This window comes from Camelina sativa, chromosome 7 (assembly GCF_000633955.1).
Source record: "Camelina sativa cultivar DH55 chromosome 7, Cs, whole genome shotgun sequence".
NCBI classification, from domain to species: Eukaryota; Viridiplantae; Streptophyta; class Magnoliopsida; order Brassicales; family Brassicaceae; genus Camelina; species Camelina sativa.
In genome coordinates, this window is record NC_025691.1 from 25721461 (window position 1) to 25740479 (window position 19019).

Sequence of the window (19019 nt, forward strand, 5' to 3'; positions counted from 1 at the left end):
CGAATCCAAATTTGATTTAATATTCTTAAACACACAGTTGGAAATGTTTAGATTACATTTAGAATAATATACATGTAATATTACGTATTTAAATTATATCTTAATTTTTTCTTAATTATATATATCATTTATGCATATTTGAGTAGAGGTTTACATGAAAATTTTCTAAATTTTTTTAAAATTATGTAAAAATAACCCCGAGACCGGACCTAGTATATACTAGACAGTATACTACTTTACCCACACCCACGTATATATGCGCCTCTTGGGCAAATGCTGGGGTTAAATTTTCTGAGTAACATTTTGTTATATGATAAGATTAAAGAAAATTTAATTATATATAAAAATGAGTATAAATGGAAGTGATGTACGTAGTCATATATATATGACTTATTTGTCTAAATCACTCTCCTTCTCTCTATTTGTCTTACAAACACACACAAACATAAAAATCTCCTTTCGTCGGCTCATTTACATATTATATACGATTTTCCACTCAAATTAAAAGTATCGAACCAATTCATAATAGGATCGTGTTTTGATTATTTGCAGTGTCCATTGGATATATGGGTCGGGTTAAATTGGAGTTAAAGCGGATAGAGAAGAGCACGAACCGACAGATTACGTACTCAAAACGTAAAAAAGGTTTAATAAAGAAGGCTTATGAATTGTCAACACTTTGTGATATCGATCTTGCTCTCCTCATGTTGTCCCCCTCCGATCGCCTTTGTCTCTTTTCCGGTCAAAAAAGGTATATATTTTTCCATTTCTTGTTATAGAACATTTCATGCTTTTCTTCTCGTTACTGTTGTCCAGCTTATGCTTAAGTGTTGCGCGTATGTATGTTCTTGCTGCCCATTGACTTGACAAGCCATATCTTTTTTTTGGTGGTGGAAAGCCACCGAACAGTGGATTTCTGTTTTCTTTTGTTCTACTAGTAATTTTGAGTTCTTGAATTATTTTTCTCTACTGCTTTGTTGTTATTTCATACTAGTATTCAGTAGAACAAATAATAGAAATTTGGGGTTTTCCGTAAATATAAACAGTTCCTGTGTGCTTCTAGCTATCTATAATAACAAAAGTTCCATGCAATTTGGTAAATAGGGTTGAAGTGTAAGTTAGTAAGTAACAAGAGTTTCGCACTTTGTCTGTAAATAAAGAAAGTTCCTCATGAATAATTAAATACTAGGTATTATCCCGCGAAAAATCGTGGGCTGAACTTTTTTTATGAAAATTTGTAATAATTTATTTTATTATTATGTTATTTATAATGGTTTGTGATTAAAAATTTGTTACTTATATGATAATTTTTATATTTTAAAAATATTTATTGAAAACCTGTCAATAAAACATTTGCATGTAATGAATAAAATTATTTAAACCTTTGTGAAATCTTTGCTATAGTTGTGAAGTAAATAAAAAAATATAACTAACATGTAAAAAAAAATTTATTTGTTAGTGTTTTTTTAAGTACAAATTAGTTTTGATTTTAACTGTTATGAAACTAGAGAATTCGAAGGTGTAAATCTCTTGTTATTATTCATAGAATCGACATGGAGGTTACATATATATAGTAAGGGCAAAGTCTAAACCCAAACCGACTAGGACTTAGTACTATGGGCCTATGGGCCGTACAGATCATATGCACTAAAGGGGCCGGTTATGGAAGTCCACTCCAAGTGTTTTACAACACTTCCCCTTGGATGACATAACCGTGCCGATGCTAAGGGATCAGTGCAATACGCTTGGGGGTGCTGCCTCATTAAAACCTTACCAGGAAAACCCAATGGGACAAAACCATGGTGAAGGAAAAAGAATACAGCACGCATTGCTCCCCCTGTTCTAAGCATCCCTAAAGTCTTTAAGCCTCCGCATTCCAATCTGGTGCATGAGTTTCTTGAATGTAGTAGTCGACAATGCTTTGGTGAAGAGATTGGCTGAGTTGTTGCATGATTGAACTTGCACCACTTGAACTTCTCCGGCCTTGTGTAGTTCATGTGTGAAGAAGAACTTGGGTAGGATGTGCTTCGTCCGATCTCCCTTGATGTATCCTTCCTTGAGTTGTGCGATGCAGGCCATATTGTCTTCGTATATGACCGTTGTTTCCTTATCGTCGATCATGCCACAATCTGTCCTGATATGTTGAGTCATTGAACTCAACCAAACACACTCACGTCCGGCTTCATGAATTTCTAGGATCTCCGCATGGTTAGACGAAGTGGCCACAATGCTTTGTTTCATAGAACGCCATGAGATCGCCGTACCCCCGTGAGTAAAAACATAACCGGTTTGAGACCTTGAGTTGTGCAGATCCGATAAGTAACCTGCATAAGCAAAACCAACTAAACCTTCCTTGTTATAGTTAGTATAAAACAAACCAAAGTCTGTCGTCCCTTGTAGGTAACGCAGAACATGTTTAACACCATTTCAGTGCCTTTTAGTCGGACAAGAACTAAATCTTGCTCGGAGGTTCACGGCAAAATATATGTCCGGTCTAGTGTGGCTAGCCAAGAACATTAACGCTCCTATAGCACTGAGGTATGACAATTCAGGACCGAGAACTTTTTCATCGGCCTTCTTTGGACCAAATGGATCCTTATCCAAGTCAAGGCTCCTCACAACCATTGGGCTGGTCAATGGGTGAGCTTGGTCCATATTAAACCTCTTGAATACCTTATCTGTATATGCCATTTGATGCACAAGGATTCCATTATCAATGTACTCAAGCCGCAATCCCAAACAGAACTTAGTTTTACCTAGGTCTTTTATTTCAAACTCTTTCTTGAGATATTCTACTGTTTGGGCAATTTCACCAGAGGTTCCAAGGATGTTTAAATCATCCACATACACTGCTATTATCAGAAACCTTTTGTTTGCAAACTTCTTTATAAAAATACATGGACTGATGGGATCATTCTTATAGCCCTCTTTGGCTAGGTACTCACATAGTCTATTTTACCACATTCGTCCACTTTGTTTCAGTCCATAAAAGGATTTGTTCAGCCTTATGCAGTATTGTTCTCGAGAACCACTCTTATCTTTAAGCTCAAAACCCTATGATAATCTCATATAAATCTCATTATCCAGTGGACCATATAAGTATACAGTTACAACATCCATTAACCGCAAATCTAGTTTTTCTTTTATAGTCAGACTTATTAGATATCTAAAAGTCGTTATATCCATCACATGGGAGTATGTCTCTTCATAATCTATTCCTGGTCTTTGAGAGAATCTTTGTGCTACACGCCGTGCCTTATATCTCACGATTTCATTACTCTCATTTCTCTTCCTTACAAAGACCCACTTATTTCCTACTGGTTTTATATTGAATGGTGTCCTTAAAATAGGACCAAATACATTCCTCTTCTTTAAAGAGTTTAACTCCACGTCAATGGCTTCTTTCCATTTTAGCCAATCTTTACTTTGAGTGCACTCTAATATAGACGTGGGTTCATGATCCTCATTTATCTCAAGTGCTACCTTATATGCAAATACTTCATCAATATCAACATTTTTACGGTTCCATTGAATTCCAAACATGATATAATTGATTGAGATCTCATTATTATCAATACCTTCAAGACCTTGAGGTTCAGCGTCCCAAACCTCATTTGGTACTTTAGGATTTGCCGCGGCCATGTCTGTAATTTCCTTAACCTCGGTTTGATTTGCACCTTTCTTAGATTTCCGAGGGTTCTTATCTATGAAACCTAATGGTCTACCTCATTTTAAACGTGGCTTAGACTCTGTAGCAACTTGATTGTGTTCCTTCTGAACATCAATACGTACTGGTGCATTACAAGCTGGTATGTACGATTTTGTTACTCTCTTTGGGTCAGCAAAGGAATCTGGCAATTGATTAGCTAGCTTCTGTAAATGAATAATCTTTTGAACCTATGCATCACATGCTAGAGTTCGAGGATCTTGCCAATTCAAGGATGTTTGATTCCATGATAATTCTTTAACCAGCTTGCTTGTCTCTCCACCCAACATAGGAAATTCGGATTCTGCAAATTGACAGTCCGCATATCTAGCCTTAAACAAATCTCATGTAGTTGGCTCAAGATATTTAATTATGGTGGGAGAATCATATCCAACATATATTCCAATCCTCCTTTGAGGTCCCATCTTAGTTCTCTGTGGTGGAGCAATCGGTACATAAACGGCACACCCGAATGTTTTGAGATGGGATATGTCTGGCTCATGACCCGTTAATAGTTGGGATGGTGAATACTTATGTTCACTAGATGGCCTGATGCGTATAAGCTCTGCTGCATGTAATATTGCGTGTCCCCAAGCCGACACAGGAAGGTTCGACCTCATTAACAATGGTCGAGCAATCAGTTGTATTAGTTTAATGAAGGATTCAGCTAATCCGTTCTGTGTATGGACATGTGCCACAAGATGTTCCACACTCACCCCTATGGACATACAATATTCATTAAACGTTTGGGATGTAAATTCACCAGCATTGTCTAGACGTATAATCTTAAGTGGAAAATCTGGAAAATGTGCTCTTAGTCTTATAACTTGAGCCAACAGCCTAGCAAATGCTAGGTTACTTGTGGATAGCAAACAAACATGCGACCATCTGGTCGATGCATCAATAAGGACCATAAAGTAGCTAAACGTCCCACAAGGTGGGTGTATAGGTCCACATATGTCCCCTTGTATCCTTTCCAGAAAATGCAAAGTTTCATTAGTTACTTTGACTGGTGATGACCTAACAATAAGTTTCCCTTGTGCACATGCTATACACGTGAGATTCTTAGGGATAACTTTTCTCTCTTTAAGAGTGTGCCCATTTGAATTCATAATAAGCTTACGCATCATGTTAGAACCCGGATGGCCAAGCCGGTCATGCCATAGAGTGAAATGTTCATTGAACATTTTATTCTTTGCCAAGTTTGCTTCTATCATGTTAATCTTAGCATGGTAAAGACCAGTGGCTAGTGTATGTATAGTCTCTAGGACTTTCTTATGTCCTTGTACGATTTCATTAATATATAGAAACTCTTTGTCTCCTTCACCCTTTGTTTCAACATGGTAACCATTCAATCAAATGTCCTTAAAGCTCAATAAGCTTCTCTTAGAGCTGGGTGAATACAAGGCATCACTTAGTTCATGATGTGTGCCATTAGGGTAATAATATATGAGCCTGGACGTAGCCCTCTATAAGGCTTGCTATACCCGCAATTGTACTAACATTGGCATTTTTCATTATGAGATTAATAAAGTATCTCTTATCCTTCAAAATTGTGTGGCTGGATCCACTATCCACCACAAGTTCACTCTTGTCCTCAGCCATTTCTATAATGACAATAATTTTTGTTTAAAACTTTTAATAAAACAAGTAAATATATATTGAAGGAAATAAATAATTTGAATTTAAACCAAAATAATTATCCAAAACAATAATTCAATCAAATGCAAAACATAAAGCATAGAAATTAAACCAAAACAACATTTTAAGTTCACATATCCTCTCCTAAACAATCGGAGGTCTCATGATCAAATAGATTATCATTCTCATGGTCAAAACCATCTTCACCATCGAGATGGACCAGGTTAGCCTCTGGATTTTTCTTCAAGCTCTCTTGATAGAGATCAACAAAGTGCTTAGGAGTTCTGCAAGTCTTTATCCAATGGTTCTCCAAACCACATCTATGGCAAGTGGACTTGGTCTTTGGTTGAGGCTTGAATGCCGCGCGGCCTCTACCCCGACCACGGCCAAAACCGGATCGGTTACCACGACATTGACCACCAAACTTGTGTTCTTGGTAAGTCCCACGACCAGAACCACCACGTCCACTTCCTCCACGGCCACGGCCACTCTTGTCCCTACGGACATAGTTAGACTCCTTGGTCTCCTTTGGCTCTTTAGGCTATTGAGGATTTTTCTTTGCTAAATCAACCTTGTGAGCTTCTGGTAATGGGGCTGTACTAGGAGGTCTCATTGCACTATTCATCATCAATATCTCATTGTTCTGCTCAGCTAGCAGCAAACACGCGATTAGGTCTGCATAGGTTTTAAACCCTTTTTCACGGTACTGTTACTGAAGCAGTATGTTGTTAGTGTGAAAAGTAGAGAATGTCTTCTCTAGCAGCTCCATTATCGGTCACCTCAGTACCACACAACCTAAGGATTGAGACTATCTTAAACAGCTCTGAGTTATACTCATCCACGGATTTGTAGTCCTGGATCCTTAGGTTTTTCCAATCAAATTGAGCCTTTGGTAGGAGCACCGTCTTTTGGTGTCCATATCTGCTTTTCAGCTCTGTCCAAAGGTCAAGAGGATCCTCTATGGTGAGGTACTGATTCTTGAGACTCTCAGCAAGGTGATGGCGCATATGCATAATGGCCTTGTACTTTTGCTTATCAGAACAGTCATAACTTTCCTCAATGCACTCAAATAAATCCTTCGATTTCAGCATGATCTTAGTGTCCAGTGCCCATTGCAAGTAATTGTCTCGAGAGGCATTCAAGGCAACATAGTCTAGATTGTTAAGCCTTGCCATCTGCATAATACAGAAATAGACAATCAATCTTTAGCATGCGGTATTATGAGACCGATCCATGCAATCAATATTAGGTCATGCGGTATTATGAGACCGAACCATGCCAAAACACTTAGGGTCATGCGGTAGTGAGACCGAACCATGCCCAAGACTTTCACTCAAATTTCGTGGTTTAATCATGCATGTAAGACAACAAACCTAGATAGATACTAGCATGCAACAATTTTCTTTTCCTTAAATAATTTTGAGTTTTAGAAGTTTTCCTTTTTCTTAAATTAGGATTAGGACAAAGTTTTAGGAAATATTTCTTAAATCTTTAAAATAATGATTATAATAATTTTAGAACTTATCCAAATTTATTTTCATGCAAATTTAGACTAATTTCCGATTTTAAAGTTTTAGATTTTAAGGTTTGTTTAAACAAACAATCTTAATCGGTTTTAATTCTTAGAACAATCAGATTAAATTTCTTATATGAATTTCAAATTTAATAGTTTTAGTTCTAGGGTTCTTATGCAACAAACAACCCTAAACTTTTAATTTCAAGCAATTCGGATTTTAGAGTTTAGTTCTAAGGGTTCAAGCAATCAAACAATCATTATCGGATTTTAATCATAGCATAAACAGTTTAATTGCAACCAAATCTAAACAACCTATAACAACCGATTTTTAAAGTTTTTAAAGTTATAGGGTTTAGGGTTTTGAAAGCTTATGAACTTGTTTGTTTGATTGTGTACTTGTAAGTTTTAGAGTTCCAATAGATTTAAAGATCAAATTCGATTATGGGTTCTAAGAGGGTTTGATCTTATTTACCTTCCACCGATTTGGAGGTTGACTGGATATGGACCGGGAGCTAAAGACCTCGGTTTTACTTCTCTTGATCACGAACCTCAGACAAGGTAGGAGGAAGAAACTGATCACGAACTTGAGCTGCTACTTCGAACAGGAACCAATCGACGAACAGAACTCACCCCGGACAGGAACAGACCACGAACTAGGGTGTATTACGAACAAGGGAAGAAGTCGGCAGTTTTTAGGGTTTTAGGGTAAGGGTTTTTCTCAGCTGGTTTTAGAGCTTCGTGCTAATAACATGTTATGAAATTAGAGAATTCGAAGGTGTAAATCTCTTGTTATTATTCATAGAATCGGCATGGAGGTTACATATATATAGTAAGGGCTAAGTCTAAACCCAAACCGACTAGGACTTAGTACTATGGGCCTATGGGCCGTACAAATCATATGCACTAAAGGGGTCGGTTATGGAAATCCACTCCAAGTGTTTTACAACACTAACAGATTTTTTTTTACTTTTCTACAATTTATTTTATTTGATGTTTCCCTTATTTTCGTTTTTTAATTAAAAATATTTTTTTAATTATTTATTTAATCTTAATTAAAATTTTCTAATAACAATTGAATGTAATTTTTTACACATTTTAAAGTTAATTTTATATTTGTACTTTCTAATTAATATAATAGAATATAGTTCAACTGAATAGTTGATAATTGATTCTTTCATGATATAAGTCGAGAAAAATGAATATTTTATGATAAATTGTTTTACTAATTTTCGAAATAATATTATATTTGAATTGTATTTCCATATGGCCATACTCTAGTAGATCAGTTAGTACCGACTAATACAAAAGCCTCGCAGTATACGTCGCGCGCTATATACAAAACACGCATGTTTTCATGACATCAATGCATGTAAAATTGTAAATGACTCGGTGCGAGTCCCCCTTCCATCAGATAAAACTTGTCTTTGATAGCTTTTTTTTTTTTTTTAGAAACTAAAAGTTTGAAAACAATTTGCTCACTAACTGTAAAATAAAATTCAGAAGCACAGACCAATTCTACTTGTTACTCCATTTCATAACTTATCTCCTTCATCCTCCGGTTTGCCGCAACTCGGTCTTTTCTCTGTCTTCTTCCAACGATACATAAATTAGTCGTAATGTTGTATACTTACATATAACATATATTAAAAGTAAATGTAAACTCACACATGGATGATGTTGTATCTTCATTTTGACTTAAATTCAGGATCGAGGACGTTTTCGCGAGGTACATCAATCTTCCTGATCAAGAAAGAGAGAAGTATGTGTACTGCATCAATCTACTTGGATTTTTTTTTTTTTTTTAAATAATATATATCTATTCACATGTCTTTTGGATTTGTTTTTAAAAAATTTCAGTGCCATAGTTTTCCCCGATCAAAGCAAACGCCAGTGAGTAACATCACACACACCTCAAATTAATATAGTATATAATATTTATTTTTTATCTATATTTTGCAAATAAACTTTCTTCCCTGTTTTGCAGAGGTATTCAACACAAAGAGGTGAGACTACTTAATCAGTAAAAAAACAATACAGTTTAATTATTTGGGTCCATGCACATAAGCTCTTCACAAGTTTCAGAATGAAGTATTTATTTTACATAAGTGTATATATTATAGTTTTTAATCAACATTTTATTTTTGTGACAGTATCTGTTAAGAACTCTTGAACAACTCAAAACTGAGGAAGACATGGCCCTCCATATCAACGAACCACGGTTTCTTTCTTTTCGTCCTTATAATAAATTTTGTATCTGGCACTAATATAATGATGTCTTCGTCTGTTTTTAAAATCCATATCTGATCTTTTATTTATTTCATGACTCTGCAATATATAGCCCTCTCCTCTCCGATGTCGAGGTTATTAATATCCCTTTTCTCTGTTAAATAAAATATATAAATAATTTTCAAAGGAATTTGTCTAATCATATTTGCAAATTTTACAGGCTCTTGAGCAAGAAGTTTGTAGATTACAAGAACAGCTTCAAATTTCAGAGGAAGAACTTAGGTATTTTCCATTGATTAGTATTTGTAAAATGATTTGTAAGTTGTATTGACGTTTATGATATATAATACACAATAGGAAAATCGAACCAGATCCAGTGAGGTTTACATCAATGGAGGAGATTGAAGCATGTGAAACTCATCTCATCAATAACCTGACACGTGTTGTTCAGAGAAGGGTAAACCATACTACTAGACATAACAAATTGATGTGCTATTAGAGTAGAGAACAATAAGTTTAGTAATTGATTATTGCAGGAACATTTGTTGAACAAGTCATGCAAAGCACCAGGTACCCAACAGAGCATACAAGGAATCCCTCTAAACAACGTCGTAGAGGAATGGTCTGTGGCGGAGCCCGAACAAGCCCATATGATAGCCAGTTTAGCCCATCATTCCAGTCAGCTAAGGTCAAACCAATTTGTTTTTGTATACATTAAGTCATTAATAAATAACCTATGTTAAATTGTAATATGGGATTTTTTTTTGTCAGCTATGATGATCTGATATTGCAAGGGAGTTCACAGGGCAGAGAGAGCAGCTTTATGCGGGGGTGATGAAGTGGTGGTAGTGGTGGAAGAATTATCAGTAGAGTTCGTCTCATCCCAGCCAATGCCAAAGCATACTCTCCCGAAAACAGAAATGTTCGTAAAGTCTTAAGTATTTAAGTAGGGCTGGGCATTCGGGTAACCCGTTCGGGTTTGGGTATTATCCATTCGGATTCGGGTAAACGGGTTTAGAAAAATAGAATCCATTGGGTATTTTTAGATATAAGGGTTCGATTCGGTTTGGGTACTATCGGGTTCGGGTCGGTTTGAGTTACAAATTTTAAAACCCGATTAGTACCCGAACTACCGGGTACCCGAAAAATATAATTAAATTTAAATAAATTTAGTTAAATTTTGACTTACATAACAAAATATATTAGATATTTTGATTATTTTTGATATTTAGGTATAAAACTAAATGAAATATTCAAAATTATGATTAATTGCATTATATTAATGATAAATATTATAAATATGTTTATATGTTCGGGTTTAATGGGTACCCAAACGGATACTGGGTATTACCCAACCCTAACCCGAACCCACGGGTATTAGAAAATAGAATCCAACCGATTTTTCGGGTCGGGTTCCGGGTTGGGTATTCGGGTACAGTTTTTATGCCCAGGCCTAGTCTTTAAGTCTCTCATCTTTGATCTTTATCTTCCAATGTCCATCTTTGTAGTTCCCTTTCTCTGCGATCCCACTCAAGTTGCGCTTTCTAATTCAATAATTCAGTCTTAGTAGTCGGAACTTGCGCAAATTCTCAGGCATTGCGTGGTGCACTCTGCACTAGGTTTTATGTGCTTCGTCACTTGCAATCATAGTCGCTGAAGCACATAACCAGGGTTTGTTATAGCCGAGGTAATGAAGAACGTAGAGTATTGGAGGATCAGCTCCAAATAGACTTATCTTCATGTTCTTAATCAATCACTCACATAGTGCCATTCTCAGAGATCAACAAGGCCTTTGATTACATGTTGAAGGGAGAGAGTATCCGTTGCATCATCACGATGAACACTTATTATCAACCAAACCAATCTAACAAGTCAACCAAATAAGTTGAATTCAGTTGACCATCAAAATTAAGACCAAATGAGCACTTCAATAGAGATACATATGCTTGACGCCATTCTCTTGCCCTTCAAGCTAGCCAAATCTGATGTCTACTTGGATTTTAGTTGTCTTTATGCATTTAGAGCAATAAAATAAACACATCTCCTACTACAGCAATATCAAAAAGTACTCTTTCTTTACTTCTCTGTCTCAAATTGTTAAGACTTCGACACAAAGCTTGTAGTAGAAGAAGAAAGGACTCACCTGTAGCACATTGGTCTAGGCCATTTATCATCCTCGCATTTGTAAATCTTGGCATTTGCATATCCTAGCTTAATGGTAATGTTCCAATTTATTCTTAAAATGGACAGTCTGCACAAGAGAAGGAAATCACACAAATGATGTATGTGAGTCCAATAGATGAGCCTCTGGTGACTAAAATATAGCATTAGTCGTGCTTATAGAACTGTTAAATTAAAAAGGGAAAAGCATGGTCATTATTTACCTGCACACCAGAAATAGCTTACACAACAGTGGAATTTTCATGAGCGATATGTCCAATGGTTCCTGAAATATAACAATATCATCTTTAGCTTCTATGCTTGGTTAGTTTTCCCGACATCAGCTTATATAAAAGGCCAAGGAGCTTGAGTGGAAAGTTAAACTCAACTCATATTTTTTACCTATATTTATAGTAGACTGACGAGAAATGACCTCAGGAGACAAAAGAATGTAGCACAATTACATCCACTTTTTTAAGATCTTGCTCAGCTATACCCTTGTTCCTAACATTATGAAACATTCAAGAAAGTAGAAGAAGATAGTTACACTAATTACCAGCTACATAAAATAGATGGTTCACAAACGCTGCAGCTATGGAAGTTTTTGGTGTACCTTCTCGATAAGATTCATAGGTGACAAGACCTTCTGGATGGTTCACAAACGCTCCAATGTATTCCTTCACATAGTTTGCTGAATAACTGCATCGATTACATTTTCAAATTTAACAAATTACGGACTCCACAAACAAACAAACAAATGAGTTAAGCAAAGAGCAAACTTACCCCATAGCAAAGTCAAAACGGAAATCTTGAAACCCAACAGTGTTGCGCTTGCGCAGCCAACGAAGCCACCAGATTATATCTTTCCTAACAAAATGTTAAGTGTGCTTCGGTTACCCTGTTTTAGTATAAGTTTTCTTTAGCTTTCAGAGCATGTAATATAAATCATCACTCACCAGTCCTCCGGTACAAGAAGTCATGGCGTGTTCATCTCACGGTAAGAAAGTTCCATCATAACGGCTATACATTCCACTATGTCCTCTCGTTGTCCCAACACGATGATTGATAACTATATCAGCCAACTTTGTACTGTTTCATCTTACGAGGTAAAGATTCCAATAGATGCTCAGAGCCATATACTGAGTTTAGTGAATAGAGGTTATGTGGAAGATAAGCTGGAACTACAATAAAAGCAACAACAATAACCAATTCTGCAGTTAGTAATGGCTATTTGATTAAACACTCAAATATACAAAAGCACATTAAATCTTGGAAATCAATTTATTCTTACCTTCTGGTGGCAAGAGACTGAGATGGTGGTGGCAACCATGCAGAAGTAAAGCCAGATTTTGCGACGTCGGGAACTTCTCCGTCCAAGTTTCGCCACCAATCATGTTTGTGAGATTCCCAGTTATAAAGCCTGATATACAATTCCAAATTCCTCTTAATGTCTATAAGACTAAGGTCAAACCAAGATTGTACAGCTATAAATGTTAAGAGTATATAATATATAGATGAGCTTACCAGGAGAATGACTTCCATAGTTTAGATCTCCACCTGATATAGAGAAGCAATAGACTTAATAATTGCAGCTTTAAAACTAAGAACGTGAAAACTCATGAACAAAAACGTTAATCTTTAAGAATTGCAGCTTTAAACCTAATCTAAATCCTTTGTAATATCAGTTTGTTCGTTGCATTCATCAAAGGCGTGCAACATGCTTTAAAAACAAAGAACGATGGAACTACAATTTTGAACATAAAAGTAGTAGAGCTAAAAAAGAAAACAAAAGACACTTACATGGTTATAGTAACCCATGTCGACACAAGGATCTGTAAAAACCGAAACCTCAAACACTGTTCTGACGAAAAACGGGTTGGATTTAACAATTACCTGCATCCAGATAGATAGCATTTCAGATACATCAAACAATAAGTGATATGCTTAATGAGACACAAACCAGTGAGTTATGAAGCAGCAAACTAACAACAAAGATCCTAAATTCCAAATATTTCCACCAAGATAACAGAATTAGTGAAGATAAACATTTGCTTCAGGACAGATAAATAAAACACTAGCAAATACTCTCCAATCTGTTGAGTCGCGAAGACCATTATCGATGAAATCACCAGAACCAGTTTGATGTTCTTACCGTAAGTAAGCTGGCAACGGTTTTGTTCTGAATCTACTTCATTCTTCAAAAAACATCCAACGAAAGAGAGAGAGAGTCAATAAATCACGCGCACAGAATCGAAAAAACCCGTCAACATACAAAACTATATTCACACGAGAATCAAAATCATACATTTAGAAGAAACACGAAAAAGATACCTCTCTTCTCTGACTTGTTGTTGATGGCATGACTTTCCATAATCAGTGTTTTTGAACACTCGTTTCCCTGCAATGAGGCAATCAACCAAAAACTATTACAAGAGGATCATGAGACCAGAGTTGGTATCAGAATGGTTATAAAGAATCTTACATACCTTAACACATTTTGCTAATGACTGCGTTTGGCTTGAGACAACTATGGCTGAATTTTTTGGCCTGAGTGCAGAATGGATTCCTCAGAAGACTAGCTATCTTTCCAGCATTTTGATGCTTTTATTAAAGTCCATCGACTTGTCTCCCTGAGAAAACTGCAGTGGTGGTTTAGGCAAGGAATGGTCTCGTTTTATATCTGCTCTGACGTCCGCATCCCTGAGATTACTGTTAAATGAACAAGAAGAAGACAATTAGAATGGCCTCTCATGATCTCACTTATCTACATTAGTACAATCTCACAAAGAATGATATAGAAACTGGCCTTGATGTTGACCTCTGTCCTTGTTTTATATCTGCTCAGACGTCCGCATATTACTGCGGAATGAACAAAAGAAGAAGAAAAAGAAAAAGAATGACATCTCATGATCTCACTTAACAACAACAAAATATCCCAAAGAAAGATATAGAACCTGGCCTTGTTGTTGACCTCTGTGATTGCTTTGGTAGGAGTAATTGTTATTTTCTGAGCCTTGCTTTGTGTGTTGTAGCTACTGGTTCTAACACGGCTCTTTATCCTGCAATAATAAGAATGGTTAAAAAAAAGTAGTTGACCTTAACCAATGGTGATGAATGATTGAAACAAAACCTGGAGGGTTCTTCTTCTTCGTCTTGGACGTTGCTCATGGTCCCCTTCATGGATTGGGAGAGCTAGCCAGCATCTATGTTTGTAAGACAATCAATCAACACATGAAATTTTTTTAAAAAAACATTATAAAGTAAAAGTTGCATAAACATTATATAAAAAAAAAAAGACAGCCAAAAAAACACAGTGTAGCATCTATATGTGAAAGAAAGGTCACTCTATTAATTATAACCAGGATTTAGCAAAACAAGGCCTGTAATTAGTCAGGCTTAATTGATAACGATGAAGTTTCGTACCTTTCTTTCGGTTAGACGATATTTCAGCAGCACTCCGTTATGAGCATCAACGTTAGGCCTCGGGTGGTTCTTGACCTGTAACAACGATTACAAGATTCATAAAACCAAAGAAAATCAGAAATCTGGTAGCACATGAATGATAATGTAAACAGTACCTTTCCTAGCTCATTTAGAATATAGGAGGCACAAAACACTTCATAAAGCTTGGGGACCTATCGAGCTGAATAATTTGTGAGCCAGTAAAAATTCAAAAGCATGCCAAATAAATATGAAAGGGGGGAAAAAATTACCAGAGTGAAAAAGCAAAAGCTGCATAACCACCACGCCAGGCTTTGGACGAGAGAAGTTGCCAAAGATCCCGTAAAACCCACACCAAAGAACCGGATAATCCTAAAACACAAGATAAATGAAGTTAGACCCAATCCAGGATTTTCAATCTATTGCTAACAAGCAACAACAACGATGGTGAAGTGAGCAACGAGACCAAATTATATGAGAAAATGTAAAAATAAGCTTAAGAGCCCGATTGAAGACTAACAAGGCCATCTCCTCAGCCAATTCACTTACTCTCTCCACAACCAACATACACAACAGCATCAGAATAGACATTACCTTACCAAATTTGTTGGGCTGGACAATATTTTTCAAGCGCTGGGACAGACACACCCTGAGGGATGTAGACATCACCGGATAATAAGGCCTCCTGTGAAATATGAAACAAAAGAATCGTGAGAAGCCATGCACAGTCTGAACAGAGAAAATAGAAAAGAGAAAAGGAAGGCAAGATAAAGAGGAGAACTCACCAACGTTGTGTGAACAGGATCATTAACTGTGAATCCAGCTGCTTCCTAGTAAACCAATAAACTTACAAGTCACCACCAGTTATTGTGTCCCCCTCTGACTGCAAAAAAAAGTTGAGCATCAAGACTAAGACGATATGAACACTTGAATAGAGAGACAAATGCAGTCAAACAAAACACATTACCAAAATTGATTGGGTTGGGAACTAGTCCCAAGGACAATTGTCAAGAGCTAAGATAGAAACACCCCCGAGGGATGTACACATCACCGGACCGGATATTCTGGCAATAGTCCTTCAAAGGCTTCCTGTGAGATATGAAACAAAAGAATCATGAGAAGCCACAATATGCCATTAAACCCTAAAAATTGTAACCAAAAAAAAAAAAAAAAANAGTCAGAAGTTGGATAACCTGTGATCCCATAAAACCAACACCAAGATTCCGAAGATCCTAAAACACCAGAGAAAAGGAAGTTAGACCAAATAAGCAACAACGATGGTGAAGTGAGGAGGAAAGATGTATAAAAAGCAAACCTCTGGTTTAGAAAGGAGTTAAGTAAGAACCCGATTGAAGAAGGCTAACGAGGCTGCTGGCTCGGAACCTGAGAGAGAGAGAAAGAACAAAATCATCAGGTGAGAGTTAGTCAATGGAGAAGAGAAGAAGAGGATTTGCCAATCATAATAAAATAGAGAGGTCTGAGAACAACAAACCCTTACCGAGAACTTGGACCCATAGATAGGTAGATAAGGAGGAACCCATGGGGGTTTGAGTTCGAAGCTCCAGGAACCCTAATTCTCCCTCTCTCTTCGTCGCCACCATAGTTAGAGTGAATCAATCTGATTTTGTAACAATTTGGCTTACCTTCCTTGATTTTGCATCATCTAGCTTTTGCATTTTGGTGGCTTGACTTTCCATAATCGATTTGGTAGTGCTATGTTTTCAACACTCGTTTCCCTGCAATGAGGCAATCAACACAAAAAAAAAACAGAAAAAAACTAGTACAAGATGAACGTGAGAGAGTTGGTATCTAGCTATCTTTCTAGCAGTTTGATGCTTTTCTTAAGGTTCATCGACTTGTCTCCCTGAGAAAACAGCAGTGGTGGTTTGGGCAAGGAATGTTCTCCTTGTTTTATATATGCTCCGACATCCGCATCCCCGAGATTACTATTGAATAAACACAAGAAGAACATAAGAAATCCTTTAGAAGATTAGTCCATCTACATCTGAGATTTTCAATAAAGTACCTAGTGGGTAGCATAAACAGTATTAAAACCAACTTCTTCGCCATTTTCATTGGTCTTTATGCGCATTCCCCTTGGCTCTCCAAAATAAATACTTGTTACCATGAGACATCATATTTGAAGATATCCCACTACAGAACGAGAAAGACAAGAACAAATGATCAGTTTTAATAAACTAATTCAACCGACCTCCTGTAAGCTCTTTTACAACCATTAGATCAACACCTTCTGCTACCCCTCTCTTCAAGGTGGAAACATCCACTAACTGTATAGCAGACAATACTTTGAAGTCCACACAAGAAACAAAGTTAGGCTGAGGATGTTTACCTGTGGCAGAACTGTAGCTGACCTGCACTGAAGTAACTCTTTCTCAGGCCTCAAATGCTTTTCATTGTTATTCCATTTTTTGAGTAGTAGATTCGAACCATCATCATGAGTTAGAACTCCCAAGGACAATATTTTTCAAGAGCTGGACAGACACACCCCCTGAGGGATGTAGACATCACCGGATAATAGTCTTCAAAGGCCTTTTGTGAAATATGAAACAAAAGAATCGTGAGAAGCCATGCACAGTCTGCAGTTTGGAATGGTAAATCAAATCATAAAAATTCATGTCAGGCAAGAATATAAATCCAACTTAACATGAACTCCATCGAAGATAATTTCCCAAAAACTCCTGGTCCAAGCTCCAGAGAAAGTGGCTGTAATAACAAGGCAAGTTATATGTTAGCTACAGATGAATAACTCTCGAAAAGAGAAAAGAGAAAAGAAAGCCAAGATAAAGAGGAGAACTCACCAACATTGTGTGAACAGGATCATTAACTGTGAATCCAGCTGCTTACAAGTCACCACCCAGTTATTGAGCCTCCCTCTGACTGCCAAAAAAAAAGGTTGAATTCAATTGATCATCAAGATCAAGACAATGTGAACACTTCAAAAGACAGACATATGCAGTCAAACAAACACATTACCAGAATATATTGGACTGGGAACTAGTGCCAGGGACAATCTTTGTCAAGAGCTGGGACAGAAACACCCCCCAGAGATGTACACATCACCAAACCGGATATTCTGGCAATAGGGCTCCTGTGAGATATGAAACAAAAGAATCGTGAGAAGGCAGAGTCTACAGTTTTGTAATGGTAAAACAAATCATAAAACTTCATGTCTGGCAAGAATATAAATCCAACTTAACCTGAACTCCATCGAAGATAATTTCCCAAATTCCTGGTCCAAGAGAACAAACAAAAAAAACTTGGATCTCGGCAGAATCTCCTTCAAGATAGGGGACATTGCTTGGCTGGCTCGGAACCTGAGACAGCGAACAAAATCATAATACACATTAAAAAAATTAGCTTATTGATTAAGATTTTGAGACATGTAGAGACAGAGAGAGCCAGAAAAAACCTGTGGACGGTGACATAAAGCCTCATGAGCTCTTTCATCTGGGGACTACCATATCCCAGCATGTGTGAAAAATTTGCAGCAAAACCCAAAGAATCATCTAATGAAATGATGCTACCATCCTTGTACATCCTGATATGTTAATTCATGAAACTAGAGGTCACAAAAAACACAAAGCAGAGACATGAACTACAAACCTGGCACAGCCGCACGATGAGACAACTCTTTTGACAGCGCCTCAACTAACTTGCTCTTTGCTCTTTCCTACATGGAAGTACACCTTTAATTAAAAAAAAAAAAGTCGATTTTGAAGAAACAAAGGACAACTTTCACAGGAAATAAGAAACGGCAAAGTATGTTCTCAACAAGCTAACAGTTGTCGGTTAAAGAATAACACACACACACACACACCAAAATTTGTAAGAAATAAGTGTGTTTAAGTACTACATGCTACAATTTGGGGAAAGTAGTAGGTCGTAACTTTCAACCTGCAGCTTCATGGAGATATTGTGTAGTCTACCCCGAACCAGAGTGTCTCCCACAATGAGAAGAACCAACCTGAACCAAAGTATGATGAAAATAGTAAGAATGGTTAATACAAAGTATAGTTGCACTTAAACATAAGTGAAGGATGATGATATGAAACAAAACCTGGAGGTGTTCTTCTTCTTCCTTGAATGATGATGATCTCCTTGATCTGATTCACAAATTAATTAAACCTTAGAACTATCGATCAAATCAGTAGAATCAGTTTATGTTGTTACCTTAAGCAAGCACGACTTGGGGACACAAAAAGGAAAAAAGATAGATACCTCTCTCTCTAACTTGTTTGCTCTCTCGTCGCCATTACAATGCTTCAACGATTCTGAGAATTTGAAGACATGAAATTTCAAATCACACAC

General features: G+C 36.8%; 1 protein-coding gene and 1 long non-coding RNA gene across 17 annotated transcripts; one reads left to right on the plus strand and one right to left on the minus strand.

Annotated features, from left to right (window-relative positions):
• On the plus strand, positions 376–9999 carry LOC104702578 (agamous-like MADS-box protein AGL66). The gene is made up of 10 exons (XM_010418459.2): positions 376–751; positions 8569–8622; positions 8721–8753; positions 8848–8866; positions 9014–9081; positions 9202–9223; positions 9310–9371; positions 9447–9546; positions 9626–9777; positions 9861–9999. The coding sequence occupies exons 1-10, from the start codon at positions 567–569 to the stop codon at positions 9922–9924; spliced, it is 759 nt and encodes a 252-aa protein (XP_010416761.1). The 5' UTR covers positions 376–566; the 3' UTR covers positions 9925–9999.
• On the minus strand, positions 10896–18803 carry LOC104702579. Of its 16 annotated transcripts, none has more exons than XR_002032840.1 (35): positions 18769–18803; positions 18606–18675; positions 18315–18381; positions 18121–18165; positions 17909–18025; positions 17685–17799; positions 17510–17588; positions 17356–17414; positions 17041–17240; positions 16717–16844; positions 16189–16636; positions 16006–16073; positions 15884–15922; positions 15658–15779; positions 15476–15573; positions 15285–15375; positions 14963–15062; positions 14828–14892; positions 14673–14747; positions 14380–14452; positions 14204–14308; positions 14068–14108; positions 13736–13958; positions 13581–13647; positions 13402–13444; positions 13050–13142; positions 12774–12806; positions 12541–12669; positions 12206–12430; positions 12033–12116; positions 11863–11948; positions 11652–11753; positions 11474–11535; positions 11233–11340; positions 10896–11136 (listed from the first exon to the last, which is right to left on the minus strand). It is a non-coding gene; the product is annotated as an uncharacterized LOC104702579 (long non-coding RNA). The 16 variants fall into 16 exon arrangements; XR_002032837.1 differs by having other exon boundaries at positions 18121–18239; XR_002032831.1 differs by having other exon boundaries at positions 16006–16058; positions 18121–18249.